Source organism: Lontra canadensis, unplaced genomic scaffold, assembly GCF_010015895.1.
Source record: "Lontra canadensis isolate GAN:19392208 unplaced genomic scaffold, GSC_riverotter_1.0 scaffold105, whole genome shotgun sequence".
NCBI lineage: Eukaryota > Metazoa > Chordata > Mammalia > Carnivora > Mustelidae > Lontra > Lontra canadensis.
Genome location: NW_022631099.1, coordinates 3,580,045 through 3,593,046, shown reverse-complemented (window position 1 = coordinate 3,593,046; position 13,002 = coordinate 3,580,045). Strand labels below are relative to the sequence as shown.

General features: G+C 43.2%; 1 protein-coding gene across 2 annotated transcripts; it reads left to right on the top strand.

Moving 5' to 3' along the window:
- Positions 1 to 1,432: 1,432 nt before the first annotated feature.
- On the top strand, positions 1,433 to 5,305 carry SRSF6 (serine and arginine rich splicing factor 6). 2 transcript variants are annotated; one of them, XM_032838491.1, is made up of 6 exons: positions 1,445 to 1,696; positions 1,921 to 2,069; positions 3,402 to 3,526; positions 3,672 to 3,880; positions 4,160 to 4,243; positions 4,336 to 5,305. In XM_032838491.1, exons 1-6 carry the CDS (start codon positions 1,590 to 1,592, stop codon positions 4,694 to 4,696), a joined length of 1,035 nt encoding a protein of 344 aa, XP_032694382.1. In that variant the 5' UTR covers positions 1,445 to 1,589; the 3' UTR covers positions 4,697 to 5,305. The 2 variants fall into 2 exon arrangements, 1 of the variants encoding a protein (XP_032694382.1); XR_004380410.1 differs by lacking the exons at positions 3,672 to 3,880; positions 4,160 to 4,243; positions 4,336 to 5,305 and adding an exon at positions 2,788 to 3,055 and having other exon boundaries at positions 1,433 to 1,696; positions 3,402 to 3,515.
- Positions 5,306 to 13,002: the final 7,697 nt, after the last annotated feature.

Here is a 13,002-nt window from a genome sequence, read left to right as displayed (position 1 = left end):
CCCCATTACCTTCCCAAAAGGAATGTTCAGTACAACCAACACTGTATCGGTGCTTTTCTTAATTCTTCTCTCGCCCATAATGAATTTTAACGAGTTTTTAAATATTGACAATTTAATGAGTGTGAAAATGTCTCATCGTTGAATTCTCTTTTCCCTAATTAATATAGCCCACGAATTTTTAAAGATCTGACCTGTATTTACCTAACTTTAACCACAGGCTGTTCAGCCTTTACCACTAGATGCCAGTATTAACACTTCTCCCCCGTCCCTGCAACTAGCTTGCGTCTAGACTTTGCCAAAAGTCCCCTGGAGGGCAAAATCGCCGTCTTTCAACCAGCTGAAGAATATTGAGGTTGGACCACTCAAAAAGAGCTGGAGTATTCGGAGATACTTGAACAGCAAGTGGTATCTCACTGATATGGTTTCCTCTCTTGGCTTCTGTGACCCTGTGCTCTCCGGGTGTTCCCCGTCTCTCTGCTCCCTCATTCCCAGTCTGTTTTGCTGTAGTCAAGTTTCAAGAGTACACCAGGGCCTTCTGCTCTCCACTGAAACTTACTTCTTCGGGGTTTTCATATAGTTCTCCAGCTTTAAAAGGTATCTCTATTAATACACTTTAAAAAGTGTATCTTTCTGCCACATTTAGAAAAGGTGCCTTCCAACCTGTTGGGGGAAGAGGGCGCTGGTACCCGGGGACAGCGCACCTCTGCAAGAGGGCTGTCAGGTCTCGCTCGACTTTCTTGGGCCAGGGGCTCCCTTTGCGAGCACCCACCGCGAGCGTGGAATGACGAGGTACACAGCAATCTACAGTTGACTCCAGCTGCCGGAGCTTCCAGAAAGGCCCACGGAGAGAGAGGGGGATGTGCCGCGAGGCGGTCAAGGCTGACGATGGCTGAGAGACCACCAGGGACAGAGACCAGTAGGGCTGGGCGTTCACAACGCGATCCCGACCAGGCCACAGCGACTTCGGAGCTCAAGCCGGGGAAGCGGTGAAATGAGCTAATCATCTGTGCCCCGCGCGCCGGTTCCCCGCCAAGCTGACCGTGAGCGCACCAGCCCCAGAAACGAGCAGCCTCGCTTTCAGGAGCCAATCAGAGACCACGGAGGCCTATTATGACAACCTCGAGAACCAATGAAAAACCGGAATCCTCCCAGCCGGCCTCCCGAGCGCCTGTCCCGGGAGAGTCACCGAGAGGAAGTTTAGTAGAAAGTACAAATTAGAATACAAGTCTGTGGCTCGACAACGGGACACTGCGTTTACAAAGATGAGTGCAGAAAACAGTGTGAGCGAACAGAACCTCACCTCACGGAAACCTCGCGGACGGGGACCTGCCAGTCACCCCCCAGCCCAGGGCTCCAGCGCGGGAGGGTACGTGCTGCGCGCTGACGTCACGCGCCGGCCCCGCCCCCCAGGCCGCCCGCCCTTATAGCGTAACCCTGGCGCGCGCGCACCATTGTGTGGCTGGACTCGGCCGCCGCTGCGGTGTGAGGCGCGTGTACAGGCTCTCGCCGTCCCCGCACCCGCACCGCGGCTTTTGCCTTGCGGTCCGCTGTTCGATAGCCAGCCTTCGGGGCCCCTGCCCGCCACGGACATGCCGCGCGTCTACATAGGACGCCTTAGCTACAACGTCCGGGAGAAGGACATCCAGCGCTTTTTCAGTGGCTATGGCCGCCTCCTCGAAATAGACCTCAAAAATGGGTGAGTCGGGCCTGGGCGCCCGCGTCCTCCCGCAATGCCCCGGGTCTGGCAGCGGCGGGGCCCTGCTGGACGGAAGAGGGCCAAGGCCGCGGCGCCGCGTGGCAGGGCCTCCAAGATGGCGGCGGCGCGGGGCCGCGGGGCCGCGCACGGGGAGTGGGAGCGCGCGCGTGCGCGTCCCCGGCCTAACGACGCCTGCTGGTTCCCGGCCCTCGCGCCGCCCCCAGGTACGGCTTCGTGGAGTTCGAGGACTCCCGCGACGCCGACGACGCCGTTTACGAGCTGAACGGCAAAGAGCTCTGCGGCGAGCGCGTGATCGTGGAGCACGCTCGGGGCCCGCGCCGCGATCGCGACGGCTACAGCTACGGAAGCCGCAGTGAGTCCCACCCCCGCGCGCTCCGCGTCCTTGGGACCCTGGGGGCGGGGCTTAGGGTGGGCGCAGGCTTAGGGTGGGCGGGGTGGGGCCTCCCAGCCCGGGCAGGCGCGGTGGCAGGGGTCCATTGATTACAGCGACTCCGGGCTTTGCTGCCTTCGCGCCTGCCCGGGGCAGCCACGGGACGCCGGAGCGCGGGGACTGGGTTGTGGGTTTTGCTTAGCCAGGGTTGGGGTGTTGGGGGGGGGCGGGTTAAATTTTCTTATTTTTGGTTATTTGCTAAGTTGGGAGGGGGGTGGTTTGGGCCCCTGTCAGCACTGTCGTGGGCTCTGCCCACGGAGGAAGTGAGGGATGGCTGTATTTGTTATATTCCCCTTGCTTACCTGACAGTGCTTTAGCTAGCAATGGGAATGTGTTAGTGTAGAAGTTTGAGGGCAGGCTGGGTGGGGGTGGGGGGTGGGGACGGGGTCAGGGGAAGGGTATTAAGTTTAGATCTTAGATTTAATTAAATTGGCGGGGGCCAAAGAAAATGCTATTTTGAAGAAATGTGGTATAGTACCACAAAGTAGACTTAAATGAGCTTTATGCTGTATTCGAACTAGTTGGGGCATGTTATTGGGAGGAGGTGGGAGGGGTTTGGTTATGTTAAATGTTTGATGTTGAAATTGTTGCATGTTGAATTCAAACTTTTTAACAAGTCCTTGATGTTTCAATTTGAAAGTGACCAATGGGGCTGAGGCTGTGTCCACTGAGGCTAAGATGACTGCCTTTCCTGATTGGCCTTGGCTTTTCCATACATTGTGTGACCCTTGCCCTATGACCCTTTGGCTGACCTTACCGGAAGCCATGACGACAGCAGCCTTTTGCCATTAGACGCAGGGTGATGGTGAGGATTCCAAGGGTTAGACAAAACTGGTTAATCTGAACTAGGTGACTGTTACCTTGCGTGTTTTGTGGCCAAACCACCACCAAAAACCTCACACTGTGATGTAAGTACTTAGTGTAACTAGTAAACATTTTTGTAAAATGTAGAAATGCATGTAATCAGTTAAGTTTTATATTTTACAATGTTCTGTAAAATAAAACTTAGCGAGGTAAATTGAATAAAGGAGCAGTCACTCTCTAACAGATTGTAGGAGAAGTTTAGTTGGATTTAGTCTATTTGACTTGCCCTTAATTTAATTTATGGCAAATCACAACTGTATCGAAGGTTTAGCAATATAATAGCAAAGTCCTACTCCAGTATATAAAAGTTGATATGTTTGTACTAACTTTCAAGAAAACATGCATCCCTATCATTACAAAGCATCTAATTATTCTCTTCATGTGATAAAGGTGGTGGAGGTGGATACAGCAGTCGGAGAACTTCTGGCAGAGACAAATACGGACCACCTGTTCGTACAGAATTCAGGCTTATTGTAGAAAACCTTTCTAGTCGTTGCAGTTGGCAAGATTTAAAGGTATGTGCTATAATTTGAGATAAAAATAATATGACTAATGTTGAAAAGGTAGGCTTTTATTTCATTTTACTTCTGAGAATTGAGTACGGTACGTAGATCTTTTTCTTTACATTTCTAGGTTTGACCAGTCTTGTTGCTTTCTTAGGATTTCATGAGACAAGCAGGTGAAGTAACCTATGCGGATGCTCACAAAGAACGCACAAATGAAGGCGTGATTGAGTTCCGTTCCTACTCTGACATGAAGCGTGCTCTGGATAAACTGGATGGTACAGAAATAAATGGCAGGAATATTAGGCTCATTGAGGATAAACCACGAACGAGCCATAGGCGATCTTACTCTGGAAGCAGATCAAGGTAATTTGTTGAAAGATGGGGGAAAGGAAAGGAAACAGTACTTGCCAAGAGCAGAGGAAAATCAAATGGCAGTACTTGAATTGGAACTTAATTGAAACAAGTTCAGTATTTGTTGTCCTTTTTATTGTGCATCATTGGGTTCTTTTCCAGGATGCTTTCAGGCGGATTTAATTTGTAGTAAACGATTACTTTTTGTTTGCGTATTATTTTTTGTAAACGACAAAAGTTCGTTTTGAGATGTATTGAGATTAAAGATTTCTATTGTGTTTCTGGTTATAGGTCACGGTCTAGAAGAAGGTCACGAAGTAGGAGTCGCAGGAGCAGCCGCAGTAGATCTCGAAGTATCTCAAAAAGCCGCTCCCGGTAAATAATCTGTTAAGTTTTTTTTTCTGATTGTTACTGTGCTTGTGTGTTCTGGCAAGGTACTGAAAAGAAAATCGACTCTTCTTGTCCAGATCCAGGTCTCGGAGCAAAGGTCGATCACGTTCTCGATCAAAAGGCAGGAAATCTAGATCAAAAAGCAAATCAAAGCCCAAGTCTGATCGGGGCTCCCGTTCGCGCTCTCGAAGCAGATCTAAGGAGTATGAGAAATCTCGAAGCAGGTCTCGTTCTCGATCTCGTTCCCCCAAAGAAAATGGAAAAGGTGATATAAAGTCAAAATCTAGATCAAGAAGCCAGTCTCGTTCAAATTCACCCCTACCTGCCCCACCCTCAAAGGCACGGTCCGTGTCCCCTCCACCAAAAAGAGCCTCAAGATCCCGCTCTAGATCTCATTCAAAGTCAAGATCACGGTCCAGATCGAGTTCCAGAGATTAACCTAGAACTCTATATTCTTTGCACACTATTATGGAACACTTTCCTACTTGCTTAGGCAGTTACTCTTCCATGTTTGTACTTGGCCTCTTCTGCAAGAGGAATCTCCTGAAAATGGGGCACACAGAAATTTTAATTTGTGGCCAAATTTGATGAAAAAAAAAAAAATGAGGTTCTAAAGAAATGGTGGCATGAAGTCAAAGACCCTCTCCCTTCTTTGTAGAATTAAGATAACTTTGATTTTATAGCTTTTGAGCTAAAATAACTTTTGTAAAGATTAAGCTCATTTAGATTTTTTTTTTTTTTTAAGTATTTCAGCAGGATCTGCTGCAGGGATTTTGTTGTTTTGTTTGCTTTTAAATTAACCGTTGCAAGCTTTGAATACCTAAGGCTTTAGAGGGAGATCCCGATTTTCAATTATGTTGGCTTTTTATAAAGCTTGAGTTATGTAAGATTTCAATAAAAATTTGCTACCAAGTTGATTGCCTTACTGAATAGGTCACTTAAATTCCTTTAAATATTGATAATTTGTTCTTTGTGAAACTGTAAATTACATAAGTGTAAAAGAAGGCAAGTCTCAGACCAGCAATAAATTATTCCATTTGGATAACATTTGTGCTGTTAATCAAATTTGCCAAAGTCTATCTGCCCCTTTGAGTTAAGTTAAAAATAAAAGGTATTTTGTAGTCCGTTACATGATTTTGCCTAAATTAGTAGGTTTTAAATAATGAAACTTTTTAAACTTAAGTTTGCTCAAACTTTTGGAAGAAGTAGTTCTTAACACTTGGGATCCCATTTCGTCTAGTAATTCTATTTTCTGGAAGTGGTCAGTGTAATTAGTGTTAGAGTATGGTTCTGTGGTCTTCAATGTTTGTTATATAAAAATGGAAGTAGCCTTTCTTTGATTGGAATTTAGTTTATTCTTGTTCAAAGTGGGAAAGCAAATACTGCATTTTCTGCTGGAAGATCATTACATTTAACAGGCACTTAACAGGTTGCTTGGTAAAATCAGTTGCTTATTAAAGTAAAATTCTACCCAACAGTCAGTCCTCCTTGTAGTTGATGAGGTTTTGTAATAATGGGTTAGATCATCCCTGTAACTTTACGACATATGGTTGGCTTGAAAAGGATTTACGTAGATAAACCCTAACCTTTCTGTACTTTATTATGGAGTGTAATGTGCTATGGAAGCCAAATTATACTGCAAATTTGTAGGAGGTACTGGGTAACCAGTTAGTCCCTGTATCTGTAGACCTAATTAGTTGAAATTGCAGTTTGAGAAATGAATTACCTTAGATCTTTTTGTTCAGGTACTTTTCAATGAAATTAAAGCACTCATTAACCTTGGTTTGGAACTGAGATGTAGGTTATTTGACTCAGCTTTTATATCTTCTAGGAACTGTCACTGTAGGTATCAAGGGCTGGGTTGTACTATATAATAGGGCATGATGGTATGGTGCTCATCATGCTGCAGGTACGACTAGAAAGCATGATAATCTAGAGTTGGTTTATAGGTTCAAATAATCCAGAAGGCATACCTGATAAAATGAGGCTACTTTAAAAAAAAGGAGTCAAAGATTTTAGGCATCAGAATCAGAGTAGCAGGGAGTACTTGATAATGAGTAAAAAGACTTGTTTTTGAGACATTTCTGGGCTTCCTTTTACAAAATCTTAGAGCCTACTCTTAGGAATATAGTGCCCCAAAAGATTGATGCTTCTTCCATAACCTTATTTTCTTTACTTTCATACTTCCTAAAATTTAGATATTCATATGAAATGGGTTTTTTTTTCCAGTATAAACTTCAGGATTTCAGAGAAGACAGTGGTGTCTACAGTCGTAGTTCATTATTTTGCCTACTTGAAAGAACAGAAATTACAACTCTTACATGAAGAGGCACATCTCCAGCTGCCTTTCAGAATTTGGTTTAAGAATTGGCTTTGACCAAAGGTCTCTTGTTTTCAGGGAAAAAACAAAAGCTTTTAAAACCACAGCCTTTTTAAAAAGGAAGGGGGGGAAATATCACAATGTGAAATTTGACTTTGTAAAGTCATCCTTCAACTGGGCTTTCTTGTATTAGTGTAACATCACGTGGTAATAGGTTTTGTGTACATTGTTAGTTGCCCCCAAAGTGGGTAATTGGAAGGTAAATGCCTATACCCATAAGTTTTTTGGTAATAGTAAAGACCAACTTAGTGAAAACCTAGTCCTAGTCCGTACCTGTGGACCTGTACATCATTGGATATGCTAAAGCCCTAGAACACTGACCCACTTAAGAGCAGAGTTCACTGAAATGTTTAGTTCTTGCTAACTTATAAGTAGAATCTGAGCGTCTACAACATGCCATGTGTACATCTGTGGCTGGATAGAGATTAAACAGAGAGCAAAAACAGAAATGAGCAACATGAGGATTCCCCTTTCTTTTACCTGATAATGTTGTTTGATACGCCATAGTGCCTTTAAGGCCAGTTTGAGTCCTACCAGTTCCTGTGATGACGTTCCAGTCCTGTGTTGTTACTACCTTCATCTTGGTATCTTCTTTTTCCCACTTTGTTAACCCACTTTATGCTTTATCTCCTCAATAAAATGCTTACTGAGGGAAAGGCTCGTTTTGAATTCATTTGTATTCCCACTTAGTGCCAAACATTTGGCACATGGTTTTTTGAACTAGTGTTGGCCATTGGCAAGCCATTCCTGACTTGAGTAGGAGAAAAGGGCGTTGTTTTCAGTTCCCCAGAGACCTGCGTTTAGGATCAACATAGTGGATGGCTTATCTTGGGGGAGGGGGGGTCCTTACCAGTCAGTCTTGGATGTTATCCGGGAAATGGTAAGCATAAGTCATGAGTTGTGAAGATAGGTTAATACCTAGGGTGTCTGGCTGGCTTGGTGGAGCATGTGACTTGATCTCAAGGTTGTAGGTTTGAGCCCCATGTTGGGTATAGAGATTGCTTTAAAATCTTTTTAAAAACAAAGGTTAGGGATGCCTGGGCGACTCAGTTAAAGGGGCTAGTTTCCACTCAGCTCGTGATCCCAGAAGCGTGGCATTGAGCCCCTTGTAGGGTTCTCTGCTCAATAGTCTACTTTCTCCCACTGCCTGCCATTCCCCCTGCTTGTGTGCTTGCTCGTGCTGTCAAATAAAATCTTTAAAAATGATAAAAATAAAGGTTAGTAAGTGGGAAGTGTTTAGAATAGTACCATAATGAGTACTATCTGCTACTGTGAAGAATTAAGCATACGAAATCTTTTTTATATTGTCTTGCCTTATTTTCACACGAAATTTACTTGTTTTCACCTTGTAGTGATTGAACATTTTCCATAATAATTATTTCTCAGGAAAAGTAAGAAGCTTTAATCACCTTTTCCAAAATCCTTAATCTAATGTCCTTAATTTAGGACTTGGAGCACTCTAAACTTTTGCAGTTTACATTTAGGAAACTTCACATTGTTATTTACCTTGTGTTCAGAAAGTGTTTTGTCACTATTCAATTTCAGTCCTATGGCACTTGAATGATTTTAAGATTTTTTTTTTTAAAGATTTTATTTATTTATTTGACAGATCACAAGTAGGCAGAGGGGGGGGGGCGGGGGAGGCGGTGAGGGGGAAGCAGGCTCCCTGCTAAGCAGAGAGCCTGATGCGGGGCTCCATCCCAGGACCCTGGGATCATGACCTGAGCTGAAGGCAGACGCTTAACCCACTGAGCCACCCAGCCGCCCCAAATATTCTTAAATTTTGACTTAATTTTAATTACAAAAGTATACATACTTAGGAACATAAAGTGTCTTTCCTTAGAGCCCTTTGGCTAAGGTAGCTGCTATTAACAATATGTCTGTGCCTAGATTTTGGTCCTAAAATCTGTTCCAACAAGCTGTTCTTAGCATGAGTGGTATTCTACAACTTGTTTTTACTTAGAGATCTGCTATTTTAAATGGCTGACAAGTATACTCCTGAATACTTTTTCAGTACCAACATTGTTTTATTGAAGTAATCCCTTGGCTTATGTGGCAGGAATGAAAAATACTACTTTTAACATTAAGTATCAAACAATGAGAATATAGAGAGTTTTAACATAGTTTAGTACCTGGTAAATTTACAAACATTAAAGTCTGAACTTTTTAAAGCAGTACCACTTCCGGAATAAGATGGATATATGTATGTTTAACACCATGTATGCTACTGTGTGCTAAAAGGGTGAGTTGATGGGATTATGTAATTGATCTAGGTCCTCAACAGCTTGTTTAGATTGTCTTGGCTGTGTAACAGCAGCCCACAGATGGGCCCTCAGTGTAGTACTTACTAAATGGTTAACTTTTTTTTTTTTTTTTTTGAGATTTATTTATTTATTGTAGAGAGAGCACACAAGTGGAAGAGAGGAAATCCCCAGACAGATCCCCACTGAGCTCAGAGCCTGACTGGGGTCTCTATCCCAGGAGCCTGAGATTGTGGCTAAGTGGAAGTGAAGAGTTAGCTGCTTAACCAATTGAGCCATGCAGGTGCCCCAGTGATTAAGTTTTTATACTTGAGCAGGAAGGAATTGTGGTTCCTTCAGAAGTTGGAAGAGAAGCATAAGAGTTAATAACAGCAAATTCCACCTTTGACCCTTTGGAGGAAGCCAGGATTGCTAGTTTTTTGTGTATCCTTCTGGAAATGCAAATCTAGAAAAATTGATAGTCTCCAGGTAGTTTATCATAGGTCACTGGAATTTTACAAAGACAAGTAACAATAAGTATTGCAGCTCAAACCCTAGGTAACTACTTGTAATTAAATTTTTATTTATTGTTAACATCCATGCATTTATACCTATTATCAGTGTCCCTTCTAAGGAAGTCCTAGAATTAACGATTTATAAGCAGAGGTAGGATTTAAAGCCTAGTTCAGTTCTAACAGCCCTGAAGCATTAGAAAAAAATGTGTGTCAGATAATTCCTAGTGAAAAGCACTCAAGAAATTAGATTGAGGAAGGCTCAGAAAGTACAGAATGCACATACTTTTCAAGTAGAATTATTCTGGTAAATAGGAAAACTCTGTACAAAAAACTACCCTTTTCAAATTTGCTAATTATACTTTGTTTCATTTACATGGGTTTTTTTGTTTTCTTCCTCCTGAATCCTAGGAAAGTAGAGACATCTTGCTATTCTATCCCTAAAAACTATTTCCTAGTAATGGGACACTGTCTGTGTAACTACATACAGTGCCTACCAAAAATAGCATCCGTAGTTTCTACTCCACGGTGCATAGTCCTGTTTCATTAGTGGTCTGCTAATAATCTTTCCGTTAGTCAGGATCATTTGCCACATTTTGTTCTGGTTCTTTGGTCTCTTCTAATCTAGACCAGGTTCTCTTGACATTGTCATTTTTGAAGAGTAGAGGACAGTTAACTTTGTAGAATTTTCCCTCAATTTGGGTTTGTCTGATGTTTCCTTGTGTTCACATTTTTAGCAGGAATATCACAAGAATGAGACTGTGCTCAGTGCACCATATCTAGTCATTTTATAATAACCTGTAAGTCACTATTTCTGTGAATAGACAGTCTTACAAAGTTAAAAGAAGGAGGGGTGCCTGGGTGGCTCAGTGGGTTAAAGCTTCTGCCTTCAGCTCGGGTCGTGATCTTGGGGTCCTGGGATCGAGCTCCACATCGGGCTCTCTGCTCAGCGGGGAGCCTGCTTCCTCCTCTCTCTCTCTGCCTGCCTCTCTGCCTACTTGTGATCTCTGTCTGTCAAATACATAAATAAAGCCTTAAAAAAAAAAGTTAAAAGAAGGAGTTTTTGGTTTTAGGGAGGGAGCCAATCATTTTCAAATTTAAGAGCTGCTGAAGGGAGAGCTTTATTGGCAACAGATAATACTCCATTACCACTGAAAGCAGGAGAGTGATTCTAGCCCAGGGCCAAAAAGGGAGCAGGAGGCCACTTTAAATAGATGTGAGATGGCAAAGATGAACTGGAAATGAGCTGCGTCCTCATAGAAAATAGTGCCCTCTAGTGTTGTGGGGGGTAAATGCTGTTATCTAAGCACTCTTGGCAGATGCTTAAAGATTAATCCTTAAAGATGAGCTGTTCTTACTAAAACATTCTGTAAATAGTCAAACCCTAAAATTTCTAGCCACTGGAGGAAAAGGTAGGCAAAGCAGAGTTGCTGAATATGGTGCCCACGTATGAGAGTAATTGACCACCACTACTTTGTAGCTATCCTAAACAGCTTTGAGTGTGCTATTTAAATATATTGCTGTTCTTTTGATTTTAGAAGATTGCAGACACCAGCTAGAGAATAGTGATGAACCTTGGGTAGTTACTCAGCTTTAACAATATAGATCTGTCTGCTTCCTCTCCAGGTAATTTTGAAGGAAATCCTAGACATTCTAGCTGAGGGTAGTTCACTGTATACCTCTAAAAAACATCTTAAGTCTCCTCAATTTCTTGTTCTTTGTAGTATATTTGTTGATGGTCACTGTTGAGTAGTTTCTAAGTCTTGATTTTGCTGATTGCATTCTCATGGTGTCATCTAGCATGTTCTGGACCTAAGAACAGTGGTTCTCAAAGTGTGCATGGACCAGTAATATCGGCAGCATCCTCTGGGAATTTGTTTAAAATGCAGTTTCTCAAGCCCCACCCTAGATCACTGAATCAGAAACTAAATTGGAGCCCAGCCGTAGTGGTGTTATAATAAGCCTTCCAAATGATTCTGGTCCATGCTCAAGTTGGAGATCCATTATTCTAGAGGCTTTGTAAGATTCTGGTGGGGGGGTTTTCCTTCCCAAAACCACTTGGATATCTTTTGTCATTGTCATTGGGAGGCATTGATGATCTTTGCTAGGCTCATTAAACCATGAATTCATGATTTTAAACACCTTTTTTTCAATCCATGGCAGTTCTCCTTACTGGTGTGGCCTTTTTCTATCTTTAGTCAGTGGAAGTCAACTCAGGTTGCCTCCTGAGTTCATTCAAAGCAGCCCTAGTAATCTTACCAGTTTCCTTGCTTTCTAATATGGTGGGATTTCTAAACTTTCTAGTCCCAGAGGTGGAAGCAGCCATTTCTCTAATGAACCCAGGTTATCTTTATTTGGAAACGGTATTTAGCAAGCACAACCTGGGCCCTTGGGTGTTCATTGCTTCTCACTGGATCTCTGCTCTTGTGAAGGTCCTCTCTTGCAGGCTAAACATCCCCTCAGCTGTCTCAATGTGGCAGTTTTAAAGCCCCTAACCATCTCTGTTGTCTCCCTGTATTCTGGGTGGTCAGGTCCCTCTTACAGAGCGGGGCCTGCTAGTCAGAGACAGCACTCCAGATTTGCTTTAACCTGCTCTGAGCAGGGGTGCGGGGGTTAAGTGTCTGCTTGCAGCTTGGATCCTGATCCTGGGGTCCGGGGATGGAGAGTTTGTTTTTGCTTCTGCCCACCACCCCCCCCCCCGCCCCCGGCTTGTGCGTGTGTGCACATGTGCTCTAACTCTCAAATGAATGAATACCAATCTTTTTTTAAAATCTTGAAAAAAAAACTGCTCAGAACGAGCAAGTAGTATGTGGACACCTTGCCCTAATAGATGCTTAGCTGAATTCTGGGTCAGTTCTGGCAAAGGAGTGAGGAAACTTTTTAATATCCCTAGAGAATATCTTCCGCTCCTTCAGAGTGTTTAAGCAAATAATGTGTTCTCTTGCTCTGGGTAACAGGAATAGGGGGAGAAGGAAATTCAGAGCATAAATTTCAGTGTGGTTGTAGAGTACACAGCATTGTAATTGGAATGAGTAAAATCTTAAAAGTTACATCTTTCGTTCACCTTTGCTACAGATGACATACCCCTACAGACCCAGCATCGATAACTGTGGCTGTGATTGTAGTAAGCTGATCAGTGTAATATCCTGAGTCATAATGGTCCAAACAGTCAGTAAACACTTGGTAAGAGCCTTGCCAGATTCGTTCATAGGTCTACATATATTTCTATAAATCCCCCCCCCGCCGCCCCCCGCTTTATAAGCAGAGTACCACCGGTCCCCTGATTTTGGCCAGTGGAATTTTGGCAGGCATGACATGTTTAGTAGATCAGATGTTACCCTTCCCTTCCCCAAAGATGCCTACCTTCTAATCCTGTAACCTATCACTATGTTAACCTTACGTGATAAAAGGAACTTCTTAAATGTGATTAAAGTCTGGAAATGAGAAGATTATCCTCGATTATCCAAGTGGGTCCAGGGTAATTACAATAGGAAGGTTGAAAGTAAAAAGATCAGAAAAGGTTGATGTGAAAACAAGCAAAATGAGAGATTTGAAGATGCTACACTACCAGCCTTGAAGACGGAAGGGACCACTAGGAAAGAAAACTAAATT

Excerpts from the sequence above, each read along its gene's own strand:
- SRSF6 (XM_032838491.1), top strand. The coding sequence starts at position 1,590 with ATGCCGCGCGTCTACATAGGACGCCTTAGCTACAACGTCCGGGAGAAG. Across the intron at positions 1,697-1,920 it reads GAAATAGACCTCAAAAATGG|GTACGGCTTCGTGGAGTTCG; the intron begins GTGAGTCGGGCC and ends CGCCGCCCCCAG. Across the intron at positions 4,244-4,335 it reads ATCTCAAAAAGCCGCTCCCG|ATCCAGGTCTCGGAGCAAAG; the intron begins GTAAATAATCTG and ends CTTCTTGTCCAG.